Consider the following 17,159-nt stretch of genomic DNA (forward strand, 5'->3'; position numbering starts at 1 on the left):
GATTAACAGTCCGCCGGACGGTATCGGCCTGTCAGTTAGAACAAAATTTTGACAGTTCCGAACAACTGACAGGCCGATACCGTACGGCGGACTGTTAATCAGTGGGCCCCTTTAAGGTTAAGAACCACACCAACGAAATGCCACTCCCGTGCAATCGAAGTTAGGTACGGTCGGCCTGATTATAATTTTAATAAATGTCAAAAATTTGATCTCGATACGATATGGATCGTATTTGTTTGAAGAAACGTCACTTTTGATACTAACAGGTCCAATTATCGTATCAAGGTCAAATTTTTGACGGCTATTGAAATTACAATCAGGAAGAGTATTTTTTAAAACGACATTCATAAATTACATGAAACTTGACATGAACATTTATATGTTCGTAGATTATGGCTGATTTTAGTAAAGGCTGTATTTTCCTGTCTAGACTAGATTTCTCAGGGGATCCCAAGTAAGTAACGTTTTAAGATTATCCCTGTTTTTTTTAATAAAATCTAATATAAACATAGGGAACAGTTTTTTAGAAGTAGAATTGTTAATGATTAGCAGAGATATATATAACTCCGTATAAGATAAATAAAGTCTAAGAAAAAAACGTGCCTCGGAAATCAAGAAAAAGTCTCTCTCGAATAGATGGCGCACACACCGTTGGCCTATTTTCGGCTAGATGGCGTTGACGACACCGTTTGATATTTAACAATTTTAATACATATAAGTGAAAGAATATGGGTCAGTATGGAACAATAAAAATTAAAAATCATTTATCCGTAAACATATTTTGATTAATTTATACATTTTCAATTTTATTTTAAGTTTTAATCGTGTGTCGATAGATGGCAGTAAATGTACCGTGACTACAAAATTTACTTTGGCAATAGCCCTCTATACTATCTATTCTCTTTGGTTATAGGTTGTATTACCTGTCGTCAGCTGTGTATTGTTGTGTGCCCGTGGTTAGTAATTCCATAGGTTCTTGGTCGTTTTTTCTGCGTACCCAGGACACCTAAGAAATAAGTTATAATCAGTCTTCAATTTGAAACACTGAGCGCCACTTGCACCATCCCACTAACCCGGGGTTAACCGGTTAAACCTGGAGTTATCATGGTTACCAGTACAATTTGACACTGGGTTAGGTTCTTAGGTTTAACCGGTTAACCTCGGGTTAGAGGGATGGTGCAAGTGGCGCTAAGAGTATTGGGTTAACGTTGCCCGCACATCGCAAATTTTTGCGCGAGTGAGTCATGAGTTCATCATCATCATCATCATCATCATTCTAGCCTTCAGTGCCCACTGCTAAGCATAGGGTTCTCTTCGTGTATGCCACTTATCCCGGTCCTTGGCTAGTCTCATCCAAAAGTGCCCCGCAATTTTCCGTATGTCATCCACCCAACGAGCCAACGGACGCCAAGCGCTTCTTTCATCCGAAACCCAAAAAAAAAAGAAATAGAAAAGAAGAAGTCATGAGTTAAAACGTATAAAGTTCTCACTTTAACTCGTTTTAACTCATGACTTCTTCTTCTTTTCTTTTCTATTTCTTTTTCTGCGTATGCGTATAGTACTCGTACGCGTAGTGACTCACGATAGTCAAAATTCGATATAAATATTTACCACTTTGTCGTGTAAAGCGTCGACTTTGCAATCCAGGTTAGCTGTGGACCCCACAAGGGCCTCTATTTCTGGTGCGGCGGCTGTGTAGATGCCGTTCCCGTTCCCAGGTCTGCTAAGCATGATTAAAAATAATGTTAATCAATATGGTTTTTTTTAAACCACTTTTCATGTTACCAGCTAGCGTAGATACATTTTCCAATATATATGCATGCTTATAATTAGTGCGATGAAATGAAAAGTATACAAATTTTATTTCTAAAACTAAATTGAACACACACATTAAGTAAATTATTGCGATATTTTTGCAATCCCATTAATTTCAAATTTCAATTTAGCTAATATAATTCGTACACTATTCGCTAAATAATCAAAGGATCCGCAAACAGAGATTTGCCAAAGCTGGCAGAAATTTAAATTAAACATGCGGTATGATATCGACATAAATTTTCGCATATATCACTGTCAGGATTGATGGATTGAGCACTTACTTACCTATCGTTTTTGTGGTGATGCGTGTTGGAGTACGTATCGAAGATGTAGTTTAAAAGCGGTGCGCTTGAACCCGTCTCGCCATGTTTCCTATGACGTCTCTCAGTCATTAGTGGTGGACTAGGCATGACAATCGTCGTCGTCTCTAGACCAGCATTTATCACACGCACAGCTCTCTTTTTATTCCTTTTATCTAACGCATTATGTACAAAATGAGCACCTTTAAAATTATTACTTTCGCCTTCACGGCAACATGTACGATTTACACTGTCTTTAAAACTAGGTAAGTTGGAAGGGTTTGTCTTGGATATCGTCTGGAGTACGTCTGGTGTGTGAAGCATTTGGTAAACTTTGTTGATAGTAGGTTGCGAGCTTTCTGTGCGGTTCTGAGTATTCGAGCTATTTGAAGAAGAGTCTGCGTCGGTGCCTGTAAATAACAATATAATTCAGTGTTTAACAAGGCCGGGATATTTGTTATATTTGTTATATTTGTTCTGTAATTTCAGAGAAAGTTGATTAAGTACTCAGTAAAACGGGCAAACGGGCATACTATGTCATTGATTATACAGTGTAATTTTATACAAACAAATCAAGCTCATATAAATCTTTTTTCTGGTGGATAACACAATTTCTAGATATTTTAGGTCAAATATAAGTAGTAGAAGTAGTAGTAATCACTTAATTGTACAATAACCTGCAATAAAATGCAAAAATATCTGACACGATCTTATTCATAGAAGTAGAACCATAAGAGCGTGAGCGTGTCACATATTTTTGCGGCCTTCGAAGAGCAACATGTTATTGCAGGCGACTGTACACAACACAGGTAATATAAAATAACTGGATTAAGTCACTCAGGGACTAGGGGTACAGTTTATCAATGTTAGTTAACTACTCGTTACAAAGATTTAAAAGAAAAATTGGAACTCATACTTCACAAGTCCAAAGCTCAAAGTATGCCGTCGGAAATTTTCTATATGGGTAGCAATTTCACGCAGCGCGCGCACAATATTTTTAACAATGAAATATAAGTTCCAATTTGTTAATAGCTGCAAAGTTTAGTCTTCGTAGTACCTATGCTTTGTATATTTATCGGTTGCGTAAATAACCAAATATATACGGATTCTCATATGCACCTTAAGAGCCCTACAACGTGCACACTAGCGCCACAGCTAAATAATCGTGATTATTTAAATTTAACTAAAGATAATAGAAAAAAAGGGGCCGCTACGGACTGTATTGTGTATTTAAGTACCTTTTGAATACATCAGACTAGTTTTTATGTTGCTGGATTCGTCGATCTAGGAACTCAAAACAAAAACGGCCGTTTTAACTTTGGACGCATAGATTGACGAATTCAGCAACATAAAAACTAGTCTGATGTATTCAAAAGGTACTTAAATACACAATACAGTCCGTAGTGGCCCCCTTTTTTCAATATCTTTCGTTAAATTTAAATAATCACGAATATTAAGCTGTGGCGCTAGACCGGTGTGAAGTTAGCAGCCAAAGTTAGCAGCCGCCGATAACCCAACCAAATTAAGAAGTCAAAATTTTTAATGTAAAAAATGTCATAGAAAACCACTAAAAGAGCACCTGATACATGTAATTACAAAGTAAACAGACCGAACAAGACTACAAGTGATGAAAAACTAAAATATGTACATTTTCGTCACAGAACTCATGCTATCTGTAATATCGCCTAATAAAACGGCAAGCTAGCTCTAGAGGTTTTTAAAACCGGTTCCATGCAGCATGCAGCAAAAGCTGCTGGGATCTATAAGTGATACTCGACCATAAACTTGGAGAAAAGGGGAGACAAAGGCAAACTGAACCCAAAATATTCTAAATAGTTGCAGTATTCAAAGATTTTTACCATGAAGGACGGCAAGCAAGGGATTTTCGACCTATGTGACAGATAGCTACTGTCATAACCTACAAACGATTGTGCGTCGCAAGTTGATACTCGATCGATAAGACTAGTCAATTAACAGAAAATTATAAAATTAAGATTTTCTTACTTAAGTGGCTGATGAGAGCTACAAGTGCTGAAACGGCCAGCAAGAGATTTTTGAAACCTGTACTATATAGCTGGATAATCATGCTATAGAACTGCTAAGAGCTTTTAGTGATACCCGACCGCAAATATTGTGAAAAGGGGATACCAAAGCGAAATGTACACAAAATATTCTGAAAAGTTGCAGTTTTCAAAGATTTTTACCATGAAGGACGGCAAGCAAGGGATTTTCGACCTATGTGACAGATAGCTACTGTCATAACCTACAAATGATTGTGCATCGCAAATTGATACTCGATCGATGAGACTAGTAAATTTACAGAAATTTATAAAATTAAGATTTTCTTACTTAAGTGGCTGATGAGAGCTACAAGTGCTGAAACGGCCAGCAAGAGATTTTTGAAACATGAACTATACAGCTAGATAATCACGCTAAAGAACTGCTGAGGGCTTTAAGTGATACTCGACCGCAAACATTGTGAAAAGGGGATACCAAAGCGAAATGTACCCTAAATATTCTGAAAAGTTGCAGTTTTCAAAGATTTTTACCATGAAGGACGGCAAGCAAGGGATTTTCGACCTATGTGACAGATAGCTACTGTCATAACCTACAAACGATTGTGCGTCGTAAGTTGATACTCGATCGATAAGACTAGTCAATTAACCCTTTAATTCGCAATGTTGAGTATGCTTAACATTAGAATCAAAAAAATATTGCAACGTAATTTTCACTTAAACTCAGTACTTTTTTTAATAAAATGATAGTTTAAAACCTAACGCATCTTCGACGAGTGAGATTATTGCCCAGGCGCACGTATTTTGACAGTTAATGGCAAAATGGTGCCACGACAGCAATTAACCTCAGGACGCAAGTTAATTAAAAAATATTAAAAAATATTTATACCTATAATGTCGATTCAAATACTATTACAATGTGTTCTTGAGGGTGTGTGCTTTGTATTTTTATGTTTTTATAACACAATAGCAGCCTAACTAACACAGGAATGGGTTACCATTATGCGTGTTGAGAATGCTCAACATTGCGAGATTCTTAGAAATATACTTAGTGTAACGCATGTTGAGCATTCTTAACACTGCGACGCTATGAATAAAGTACATTCGTGTTACGCTGTTAAGTAATTTTAACAATGCGAAGATAAGGTTAATTAAGGGAAGATGCAACATCCACGACTTGATGAATTCAAAGGTGGTGGACCGCCAAGATGACCGTTTTGCAGCGAGCTTTTCCCGTCCCAACATGCAGGATCGATATCACACACGTTTAGGTGACGCTTGAGCATGTCCGCCGTGCTTCCGCTTGCCCTCTGCTAATTCTGAGTAGAATATAGCTTTAGGCAAGCGGCGATCGTCCATCCGAAGAACATGCCCACACCACCTGAGCTGTCGCTGCATCAATAGTGCCTCCATGCCGTACATCCCGGAACGACGTAGAACCTCAGAGTTTGGAATACGGGCCTGCCATTTAATTCTGAGTACCTAAACATTAGACATCTTAGGTGGTGCGTGTCTAGTCTTTTGATATCTGGCTTGTACAGGTATCGTGTCTCTGCGCCATACAGGACTGGGATTATTACGGCCTTATAGATGCTTATCTTAGTCTCAAACTTGATATCATGAGAGCGGCTTTGGCGATGCGAGATGGTATTTCTGAAGCCAGGGTGTTGTCATGTCGTATAGGGATCCCAAGATATTTAAAATAAGACTTCATCTAGTGGTTTCCCATCTAGATTCAGTGGTTTTTAATCAGATTCAACTCCACAGGGTGGTTGTTGAGGATTTGTGTCTTGGAAATACTTATTACCAGCCCGAATTGTTGCCAAGGGCGGTTTAACGCATCAACGTAGCTTTGGAGATGCGCCATACTGCGCCCTACGCAGTAAGTGCAGTAAGTGGGGCATAAGGCATACGTCGTCAGCGTAGAGTATCTCTAATATGTAGACTCGTCGGACTTTAGACTTCGCCCTGAACCTTTAAGACACCTTTCTCAGGCCCCTCACATTTAGTTGTCTCCACTGAAAAGCATGTATATGGCACATAGTGTGGGTGCCATGACACATCCCTGCTTCACTCCGCTTGTAACCTGGATCTCCTCAAAGAGTTCGTTTTCCTGTTGAACCTGCGCTTTCATGCCATCGTGGAATTGGCGAATGAGGTTTCCGAACTTCTTTGGATATCCAGATTTTATAGATAAGAGTAAATAATGTCTGGTTGTTGTATCGGCGACAAGCAGGAGCTACTGAAAAGACTATGCTACTGAATATATTAAGACTACAACACAACTAGCAATGGAGCTGCTAAAAAGAAACTAGAAAAGTGTGAGGCGGACTCGCCCACCGAGGGTTCCGTACTTTTTAGTATTTGTTGTTATAGCGGCAACAGAAATGCATCATCTGCGAAATTTTCAACTGTGTAGCTGTAGCTACTACGGTTCATGACTTTCATGAGATACAGCCTGGTGACAGACTGTGGTGGAGTCTTAGTAATAGGGTTCCGTTTTTACCCTTTGGGTATGGAAACCTAAAAACAGGGCTAGGCCCTGTTTTTTTTAGAAGCTTCAAGTTCCAAGACCTCCACATCTTGTAGTTCAGTATATAAAATCAGTGTACACCTTGAACGTATTGCAAACTAGGATACACGAACATATTCAAAATTGATATTATGTCTCGCCTAGTAGCAAAAACAAATGGTTTCTACTCTTTTCATGACACTCAATAGAAACTTTTTATTAAGAACTATAATATTTTTATTTCTTCATTATCTCTAAATCATGCGCAATGTTGAGAGTACTCAACATTGGTTGCCATTGGTGATATTGTGAAAGTTGGGCAATGTTGAGTATTCTTAACATATGTTTTCTAGAAGATCATATACAAAATATTTTTTTTATTATTTTTCTGTACTTTATATTACCCCTAAGAACTCATTTATGTGCTTAAAAGCAGAAAAAAATTGAAAAATTTTTTTGAGCATTAAAGGGTTAACAGAAAATTATAAAAATAAGATTTTCTTACTTAAGTGGCTGATGAGAGCTACAAGTGCTGAAACGGCCAGCAAGAGATTTTTGAAACCTGAACTATACAGCTAGATAATCATGCTAAAGAACTGCTGAGAGCTTTATGTGATACTCTACCGCAAACAGTGTGAAAAGGGGATACCAAAGCGAAATGTACCCAAAATATTCTGAAAATTGCAGTTTTCAAAGATTTTTACCATGAAGGACGGCAAGCAAGGGATTTTCGACCTATGTGACAGATAGCCACTGTCATAACCTACAAACGATTGTGCGTCGCAAGTTGATACTCGATCGATAAGACTAGTCAATTAACAGAAAATTATAAAATTAAGATTTTCTTACTTAAGTGGCTGCTGAGAGCTACAAGTGCTGAAACGGCCAGCAAGAGATTTTTGAAACCTGAACTATACAGCTAGATAATCATGCTAAAGAACTGCTGAGAGCTTTAAGTGATACTCGACCGCAAACATTGTGAAAAGGGGATACCAAAGCGAAATGTACCCAAAATATTCTGAAAAGTTGCAGTTTTCAAAGATTTTTACCATGAAGGACGGCAAGCAAGGGATTTTCGACCTATGTGACAGATAGCTACTGACATAACCTACAAATGATTGTGCGACGCAAGTTGATACTCGATCGATAAGACTAGTCAATTAACAGAAAATTATAATATTAAGATTTTCTTACTTAAGTGGCTGCTGAGAGCTACAAGTGCTGAAACGGCTAGCAAGAGATTTTTGAAACCTGAACTATACAGCTAGATAATCATGCTAAAGAACTGCTGAGAGCTTTAAGTGATACTCGACCGCAAACATTGTGAAAAGGGGATACCAAAGCGAAATGTACCCAAAATATTCTGAAAAGTTGCAGTTTTCAAAGATTTGTAGCATGAAGGACGGCAAGCAAGGGATTTTCGACCTATGTGACAGATAGCTACTGTCATAACCTACAAACGATTGTGGGTCGCAAGTTGATACTCGATCGATAAGACTAGTCAATTAACAGAAAATTATAAAAATAAGATTTTCTTACTTAAGTGGCTGATGAGAGCTACAAGTGCTGAAACGGCCAGCAAGAGATTTTTGAAACCTGAACTATACAGCTAGATAATCATGCTAAAGAACTGCTGAGAGCTTTATGTGATACTCTACCGCAAACAGTGTGAAAAGGGGATACCAAAGCGAAATGTACCCAAAATATTCTGAAAATTGCAGTTTTCAAAGATTTTTACCATGAAGGACGGCAAGCAAGGGATTTTCGACCTATGTGACAGATAGCCACTGTCATAACCTACAAACGATTGTGCGTCGCAAGTTGATACTCGATCGATAAGACTAGTCAATTAACAGAAAATTATAAAATTAAGATTTTCTTACTTAAGTGGCTGCTGAGAGCTACAAGTGCTGAAACGGCCAGCAAGAGATTTTTGAAACCTGAACTATACAGCTAGATAATCATGCTAAAGAACTGCTGAGAGCTTTAAGTGATACTCGACCGCAAACATTGTGAAAAGGGGATACCAAAGCGAAATGTACCCAAAATATTCTGAAAAGTTGCAGTTTTCAAAGATTTTTACCATGAAGGACGGCAAGCAAGGGATTTTCGACCTATGTGACAGATAGCTACTGACATAACCTACAAATGATTGTGCGACGCAAGTTGATACTCGATCGATAAGACTAGTCAATTAACAGAAAATTATAATATTAAGATTTTCTTACTTAAGTGGCTGCTGAGAGCTACAAGTGCTGAAACGGCTAGCAAGAGATTTTTGAAACCTGAACTATACAGCTAGATAATCATGCTAAAGAACTGCTGAGAGCTTTAAGTGATACTCGACCGCAAACATTGTGAAAAGGGGATACCAAAGCGAAATGTACCCAAAATATTCTGAAAAGTTGCAGTTTTCAAAGATTTGTAGCATGAAGGACGGCAAGCAAGGGATTTTCGACCTATGTGACAGATAGCTACTGTCATAACCTACAAACGATTGTGGGTCGCAAGTTGATACTCGATCGATAAGACTAGTCAATTAACAGAAAATTATAAAAATAAGATTTTCTTACTTAAGTGGCTGATGAGAGCTACAAGTGCTGAAACGGCCAGCAAGAGATTTTTGAAACCTGAACTATACAGCTAGATAATCATGCTAAAGAACTGCTGAGAGCTTTATGTGATACTCTACCGCAAACAGTGTGAAAAGGGGATACCAAAGCGAAATGTACCCAAAATATTCTGAAAATTGCAGTTTTCAAAGATTTTTACCATGAAGGACGGCAAGCAAGGGATTTTCGACCTATGTGACAGATAGCTACTGTCATAAACTACAAACGATTGTGCGTCGCAAGTTGATACTCGATCGATAAGACTAGTCAATTAACAGAAAATTATAATATTAAGATTTTCTTACTTAAGTGGCTGCTGAGAGATACAAGTGCTGAAACGGCTAGCAAGAGATTTTTGAAACCTGAACTATACAGCTAGATAATCATGCTAAAGAACTGCTGAGAGCTTTATGTGATACTCTACCGCAAACATTGTGAAAAGGGGATACCAAAGCGAAATGTACCCAAAATATTCTGAAAAGTTGCAGTTTTCAAAGATTTGTAGCATGAAGGACGGCAAGCAAGGGATTTTCGACCTATGTGACAGATAGCTACTGTCATAACCTACAAACGATTGTGCGTCGCAAGTTGATACTCGATCGATAAGACTAGTCAATTAACAGAAAATTATAAAATTAAGATTTTCTTACTTAAGTGGCTGCTGAGAGCTACAAGTGCTGAAACGGCCAGCAAGAGATTTTTGAAACTTGAACTATACAGCTAGATAATCATGCTAAAGAACTGCTGAGAGCTTTATGTGATACTCTACCGCAAACAGTGTGAAAAGGGGATACCAAAGCGAAATGTACCCAAAATATTCTAAAAAGTTGCAGTTTTCAAAGATTTTTACCATGAAGGACGGCAAGCAAGGGATTTTCGACCTATGTGACAGATAGCTACTGTCATAACCTACAAACGATTGTGCGTCGCAAGTTGATACTCGATCGATAAGACTAGTCAATTAACAGAAAATTATAAAATTAAGATTTTCTTACTTAAGTGGCTGCTGAGAGCTACAAGTGCTGAAACAGCCAGCAAGAGATTTTTGAAACCTGAACTATACGGCTAGATAATCATGCTAAAGAACTGCTGAGAGCTTTAAGTGATACTCGACCGCAAACATTGTGAAAAGGGGATACCAAAGCGAAATGTACTCAAAATATTCTGAAAAATTGCAGTTTTCAAAGATTTTTACCATGAAGGACGGCAAGCAAGGGATTTTCGACCTATGTGACAGATAGCTACTGTCATAACCTACAAACGATTGTGCGTCGCAAGTTGATACTCGATCGATAAGACTAGTCAATTAACAGAAAATTATAAAATTAAGATTTTCTTACTTAAGTGGCTGCTGAGAGCTACAAGTGCTGAAACAGCCAGCAAGAGATTTTTGAAACCTGAACTATACAGCTAGATAATCATGCTAAAGAACTGCTGAGAGCTTTAAGTGATACTCGACCGCAAACATTGTGAAAAGGGGATACCAAAGCGAAATGTACTCAAAATATTCTGAAAAGTTGCAGTTTTCAAAGATTTTTACCATGAAGGACGGCAAGCAAGGGATTTTCGACCTATGTGACAGATAGCTACTGTCATAACCTACAAACGATTGTGCGTCGCAAGTTGATACTCGATCGATAAGACTAGTCAATTAACAGAAAATTATAAAATTAAGATTTTCTTACTTAAGTGGCTGCTGAGAGCTACAAGTGCTGAAACGGCCAGCAAGAGATTTTTGAAACCTGAACTATACAGCTAGATAATCATGCTAAAGAACTGTTGAGAGCTTTAAGTGATACTCGAACGCAAACATTGTGAAAAGGGGACACCAAAGCGAAATGTACCCAAAATATTCTGAAAAGTGGTAGTTTTCAAAGATTTTTACCATGAAGGACGGCAAGCAAGGGATTTTCGACCTATGTGACAGATAGCTACTGTCATAAACTACAAACGATTGTGCGTCGCAAGTTGATACTCGATCGATAAGACTAGTCAATTAACAGAAAATTATAAAATTAAGATTTTCTTACTTAAGTGGCTGATGAGAGCTACAAGTGCTGAAACGGCCAGCAAGAGATTTTTGAAACCTGAACTATACAGCTAGATAATCATGCTAAAGAACTGCTGATAGGTTTAAGTGATACTCGACCGTAAACATTGTGAAAAGGGGATACCAAAGCGAAATGTACCCAAAATATTCTGAAAAGTTGCAGTTTTCAAAGATTTGTAGCATGAAAGACGGCAGGCAAGGGATTTTCGACCTATGTGACAGATAGCTACTGTCATAAACTACAAACGATTGTGCGTCGCAAGTTGATACTCGATCGATAAGACTAGTCAATTAACAGAAATTTATAAAATTAAGATTTTCTGACTTAAGTGGCTGATGAGAGCTACAAGTGCTGAAACGGCCAGCAAGAGATTTTTGAAACCTGAACTATACAGCTAGATAATCATGCTAAAGAACTGTTGAGAGCTTTAAGTGATACTCGACCGCAAACATTGTGAAAAGGGGATACCAAAGCGAAATGTACCCAAAATATTCTGAAAAGTTGCAGTTTTCAAAGATTTGTAGCATGAAGGACGGCAGGCAAGGGATTTTCGACCTATGTGTCAGATAGCTACTGTCATTACTTACAAACGATTGTGCGTCGCAAGTTGATACTCGATCGATAAGACTAGTCAATTAACAGAAAATTATAAAATTAAGATTTTCTTACTTAAGTGGCTGCTGAGAGCTACAAGTGCTGAAACGGCCAGCAACAGATTTTTGAAACATGAACTATACAGCTAGATAATCACGCTAAAGAACTGCTGAGAGCTTTAAGTGATACTCGACCGCAAACATTGTGAAAAGGGGATACCAAAGCGAAATGTACCCTAAATATTCTGAAAAGTTGCAGTTTTCAAAGATTTTTACCATGAAGGACGGCAAGCAAGGGATTTTCGACCTATGTGACAGATAGCTACTGTCATAACCTACAAACGATTGTGCGTCGTAAGTTGATAATCGATCGATAAGACTAGTCAATTAACAGAAAATTATAAAATTAAGATTTTCTTACTTAAGTGGCTGATGAGAGCTACAAGTGCTGAAACGGCCAGCAAGAGATTTTTGAAACATGTACTATATAGCTGGATAATCGTGCTATAGAACTGCTAAGAGCTTTTAGTGATACCCGACCGCAAACATTGTGAAAAGGGGATACCAAAGCGAAATGTACCCAAAATATTCTGAAAAGTTGCAGTTTTCAAAGATTTTTACCATGAAGGACGGCAAGCAAGGGATTTTCGACCTATGTGACAGATAGCTACTGACATAACCTACAAATGATTGTGCGACGCAAGTTGATACTCGATCGATAAGACTAGTCAATTAACAGAAAATTATAATATTAAGATTTTCTTACTTAAGTGGCTGCTGAGAGCTACAAGTGCTGAAACGGCTAGCAAGAGATTTTTGAAACCTGAACTATACAGCTAGATAATCATGCTAAAGAACTGCTGAGAGCTTTAAGTGATACTCGACCGCAAACATTGTGAAAAGGGGATACCAAAGCGAAATGTACCCAAAATATTCTGAAAAGTTGCAGTTTTCAAAGATTTGTAGCATGAAGGACGGCAAGCAAGGGATTTTCGACCTATGTGACAGATAGCTACTGTCATAACCTACAAACGATTGTGGGTCGCAAGTTGATACTCGATCGATAAGACTAGTCAATTAACAGAAAATTATAAAAATAAGATTTTCTTACTTAAGTGGCTGATGAGAGCTACAAGTGCTGAAACGGCCAGCAAGAGATTTTTGAAACCTGAACTATACAGCTAGATAATCATGCTAAAGAACTGCTGAGAGCTTTATGTGATACTCTACCGCAAACAGTGTGAAAAGGGGATACCAAAGCGAAATGTACCCAAAATATTCTGAAAATTGCAGTTTTCAAAGATTTTTACCATGAAGGACGGCAAGCAAGGGATTTTCGACCTATGTGACAGATAGCCACTGTCATAACCTACAAACGATTGTGCGTCGCAAGTTGATACTCGATCGATAAGACTAGTCAATTAACAGAAAATTATAAAATTAAGATTTTCTTACTTAAGTGGCTGCTGAGAGCTACAAGTGCTGAAACGGCCAGCAAGAGATTTTTGAAACCTGAACTATACAGCTAGATAATCATGCTAAAGAACTGCTGAGAGCTTTAAGTGATACTCGACCGCAAACATTGTGAAAAGGGGATACCAAAGCGAAATGTACCCAAAATATTCTGAAAAGTTGCAGTTTTCAAAGATTTGTAGCATGAAGGACGGCAAGCAAGGGATTTTCGACCTATGTGACAGATAGCTACTGTCATAACCTACAAACGATTGTGCGTCGCAAGTTGATACTCGATCGATAAGACTAGTCAATTAACAGAAAATTATAAAATTAAGATTTTCTTACTTAAGTGGCTGATGAGAGCTACAAGTGCTGAAACGGCCAGCAAGAGATTTTTTAAACTTGAACTATACAGCTAGATAATCATGCTAAAGAACTGCTGAGAGCTTTATGTGATACTCTACCGCAAACAGTGTGAAAAGGGAAATGTACCCAAAATATTCTGAAAAGTTGCAGTTTTCAAAGATTTTTACCATGAAGGACGGCAAGCAAGGGATTTTCGACCTATGTGACAGATAGCTACTGTCATAACCTACAAACGATTGTGCGTCGCAAGTTGATACTCGATCGATAAGACTAGTCAATTAACAGAAAATTATAAAATTAAGATTTTCTTACTTAAGTGGCTGCTGAGAGCTACAAGTGCTGAAACCGCCAGCAAGAGATTTTTGAAACCTGAACTATACAGCTAGATAATCATGCTAAAGAACTGCTGAGAGCTTTAAGTGATACTCGACCGCAAACATTGTGAAAAGGGGATACCAAAGCGAAATGTACCCAAAATATTCTGAAAAGTTGCAGTTTTCAAAGATTTTTACCATGAAGGACGGCAAGCAAGGGATTTTCGACCTATGTGACAGATAGCTACTGTCATAACCTACAAACGATTGTGCGTCGCAAGTTGATACTCGATCGATAAGACTAGTCAATTAACAGAAAATTATAAAATTAAGATTTTAAGAATAGAATAGAATAGAATAGAATAGGTTTTTATTCGTAAACACACAGAGAACAGACATACATAAGAAAAAACAGTGTAAAATAAAGTGTCACGAAATGGTACCATCTCTTCATTTCATTTTCTTACTTAAGTGGCTGCTGAGAGCTACAAGTGCTGAAACGGCCAGCAAGAGATTTTTGAAACCTGAACTATACAGCTAGATAATCATGCTAAAGAACTGCTGAGAGCTTTAAGTGATACTCGACCGCAAACATTGTGAAAAGGGGATACCAAAGCGAAATGTACCCAAAATATTCTGAAAAGTTGCAGTTTTCAAAGATTTTTACCATGAAGGACGGCAAGCAAGGGATTTTCGACCTATGTGACAGATAGCTACTGTCATAACCTACAAACGAATGTGCGTCGCAAGTTGCTACTCGATCGATAAGACTAGTCAATTAACAGAAAATTATAAAATTAAGATTTTCTTACTTAAGTGGCTGATGAGAGCTACAAGTACTGAAACGGCAAGCAAGAGAATCAGATTGAAATAAATGAAAGATAAAAAATAAATACCTAAATATAGTATAAAAAAAAATTAGCGTTTAGCACAACGAAAAAAGTATGATGTACAAAACAAAAAAGGAATGAAAAACTTGTGAGACGCATGTCATTACATTAAATCACAACTAAACCAAATGTATCGTTACAATAAAAAACGTAAAGTAAATCAAAGAAAATAAATGAAAAAAAAAAACAAAATCAGATTAAAATAAATATGTAAAAAACAATATGTTAGAGTTTAGGATAGCGAGAACGATATGATGTACAAACTACTAAACGAATGTGTCGTTACAATAAAGAAACGAAAAAAAAATTAAATAAAACAAAATTAGATTTAAAAAAATAAAACGCAAAAGAATGTTATGTTAGCGAAGGGACAGACAAAAAAAATAATAAAAAAGCGGCCAAGTGCGAGTCGGACTCGCCCATGAAGGGTTCCGTAACAGCAAGTACTTAACACAATAAAATTGCGGTTTACGGTTTATGACGTATTAAAAAAAAACTACTTACCAAATCTTGTTCAAACCAATTTTCGGTGGAAGTTTATATGGTAATGTACATCATATATTTTTTTTAGTTTTATCATACTCTTATTTTAGAAGTTACACACATTTTACAACTTTGGAAGTGTCTCTCGCGCAAACTATTCAGTTTAGAAGAAAATGATGTTAGAAACCTCAATATCATTTTTGAAGACCTATCCATAGATACCCAACACGTATGGGTTTGATGAAAAAAAATTTTTGAGTTTCAGTTCTATGTATGGGGAACCCTAAAAATTTATTGTTTTTTTTCTATTTTTGTATAAAAATCTTAATGCGGGTCACAGAATACATCTACTTACTAAGTTTCAACAGTATAGTGCTTAAGGTAAAAGTACGCTCCACCGAACGCTCAATATCCGTCCGTATTACCGAATTTCTTCTATTTTAGGCTGTAAGTCGATTATTTACAGCTGATATTTACTTGCGTATTTTTTTTCCACGAGTTAAATACCTATCTCTTCCACTATGCCTCAGAGTCGGCCAAATTGTCCCGCAGTTGGGACGTGGCAACTGATCGAAACGGATCGTTGCTGCCGATTGCCACTTTGTATGGGCAACCTTAAAGAAATCGGTAAGAAGTTGCGTATATTTCTTAAGGTCATAAAACCTTTTAAATTTATTTCTGTGTTTCAAAGTATGGTTTTTCAGTGTGACTACTTAATTAGTTTGTGTATTTTAGTCAATTTAATTAATTTAGTGCAGTCATATTATCAGAAATTAAGCTTAATGTGAGTTTGGTGATGAGTACACCGACAATTTGATTGGAAGGTATTATCGAACAGCGTCCGGAATCAGGGAAAGCGTATGTTTATGAAATTATTTTTTTAATGATTGATTACGAACTATTTAGATTAACTACCTAATTTCACAAATAACTTAATGTATTTGTAATTTTATGAGCAATTGCCGAACAACAATAAGCTATATATATTATTTTAAAACTGCGTTTGAAATGTTCATGTTTTACGACTTTTTGGCATCAAAATAAGGTTTTTGGCAAGACTATTATCAAACAATAATTTTAGATATTTTAGGTCAGTATTAGCAAGAACTTTACACATGTACGGTTTTGTAATGGATTCAAGTATTAAATTTAATGATAGATTTGTAGTTATACCACATTGATTACGATTCAAATACTATTTTCAAAATCCGTTCGCGAAATAGGTTCCACATATTTTCCATGTTTCGTTCACCGAACGGCGGTTCAGTAAATGGTACCCATGGTCTCTGCTACCGAACTCATGTTTGCGTTGGCCATGTTTCTATTCGACGTTCATGAGAATATAATCCTTATTACGATAACGGCTAGGTCGATATTTATATGTTTATTTTTTGTGACCATTATTTCAATGCCAGCGCTTTTCAAACTTTAGACATACTTATTGGACGCCTGATAATAGTCTTGGAATGTGGACAAAAAAACTGAATAGGATAATAAAAATAATGAAGCAATAATATTTTATACAGGGTGGTCCGAACCTAGATGTCCAAAAATTTTTTTTAGATTCCTCTCGTCGTGGGCGATTGTGATTTTTTAAACTTTTATCTTTTGTTATGAAATTCCGGGGTTCCCATACAGGGTGGCTAAAAATTAACTACATTCCCATTCCCAGGGAGGTTTTGGGATTATACTGAGCAACTTTTACTATGGGACCAACTCCGAAATCGTGAAAAAAAATTTACCCTTCCATA

At 37.1% G+C, this 17,159-nt stretch overlaps 1 protein-coding gene across 2 annotated transcripts in view; it reads right to left on the bottom strand.

Annotated features, from left to right (window-relative positions):
* Positions 1 to 17,159, bottom strand: part of LOC134665422 (cell adhesion molecule DSCAM-like) — a 123,159-nt gene that overhangs the window by 10,093 nt on the left and 95,907 nt on the right. The window contains exons 3-5 of one of the 2 annotated variants that reach the window (XM_063522386.1): positions 2,104 to 2,527; positions 1,612 to 1,720; positions 924 to 1,006 (exon numbers count right to left, since the gene is read on the bottom strand). In XM_063522386.1, the coding sequence (XP_063378456.1) occupies positions 924 to 1,006; positions 1,612 to 1,720; positions 2,104 to 2,527 (616 nt within the window). Of the gene's footprint in view, positions 1 to 923; positions 1,007 to 1,611; positions 1,724 to 2,103; positions 2,528 to 17,159 lie in introns of both variants that reach the window. The other variant, XM_063522385.1, reaches the window with a different exon arrangement.

The sequence above is a fragment of the Cydia fagiglandana genome, chromosome 6 (assembly GCF_963556715.1).
Source record: "Cydia fagiglandana chromosome 6, ilCydFagi1.1, whole genome shotgun sequence".
Lineage (NCBI taxonomy): Eukaryota > Metazoa > Arthropoda > Insecta > Lepidoptera > Tortricidae > Cydia > Cydia fagiglandana.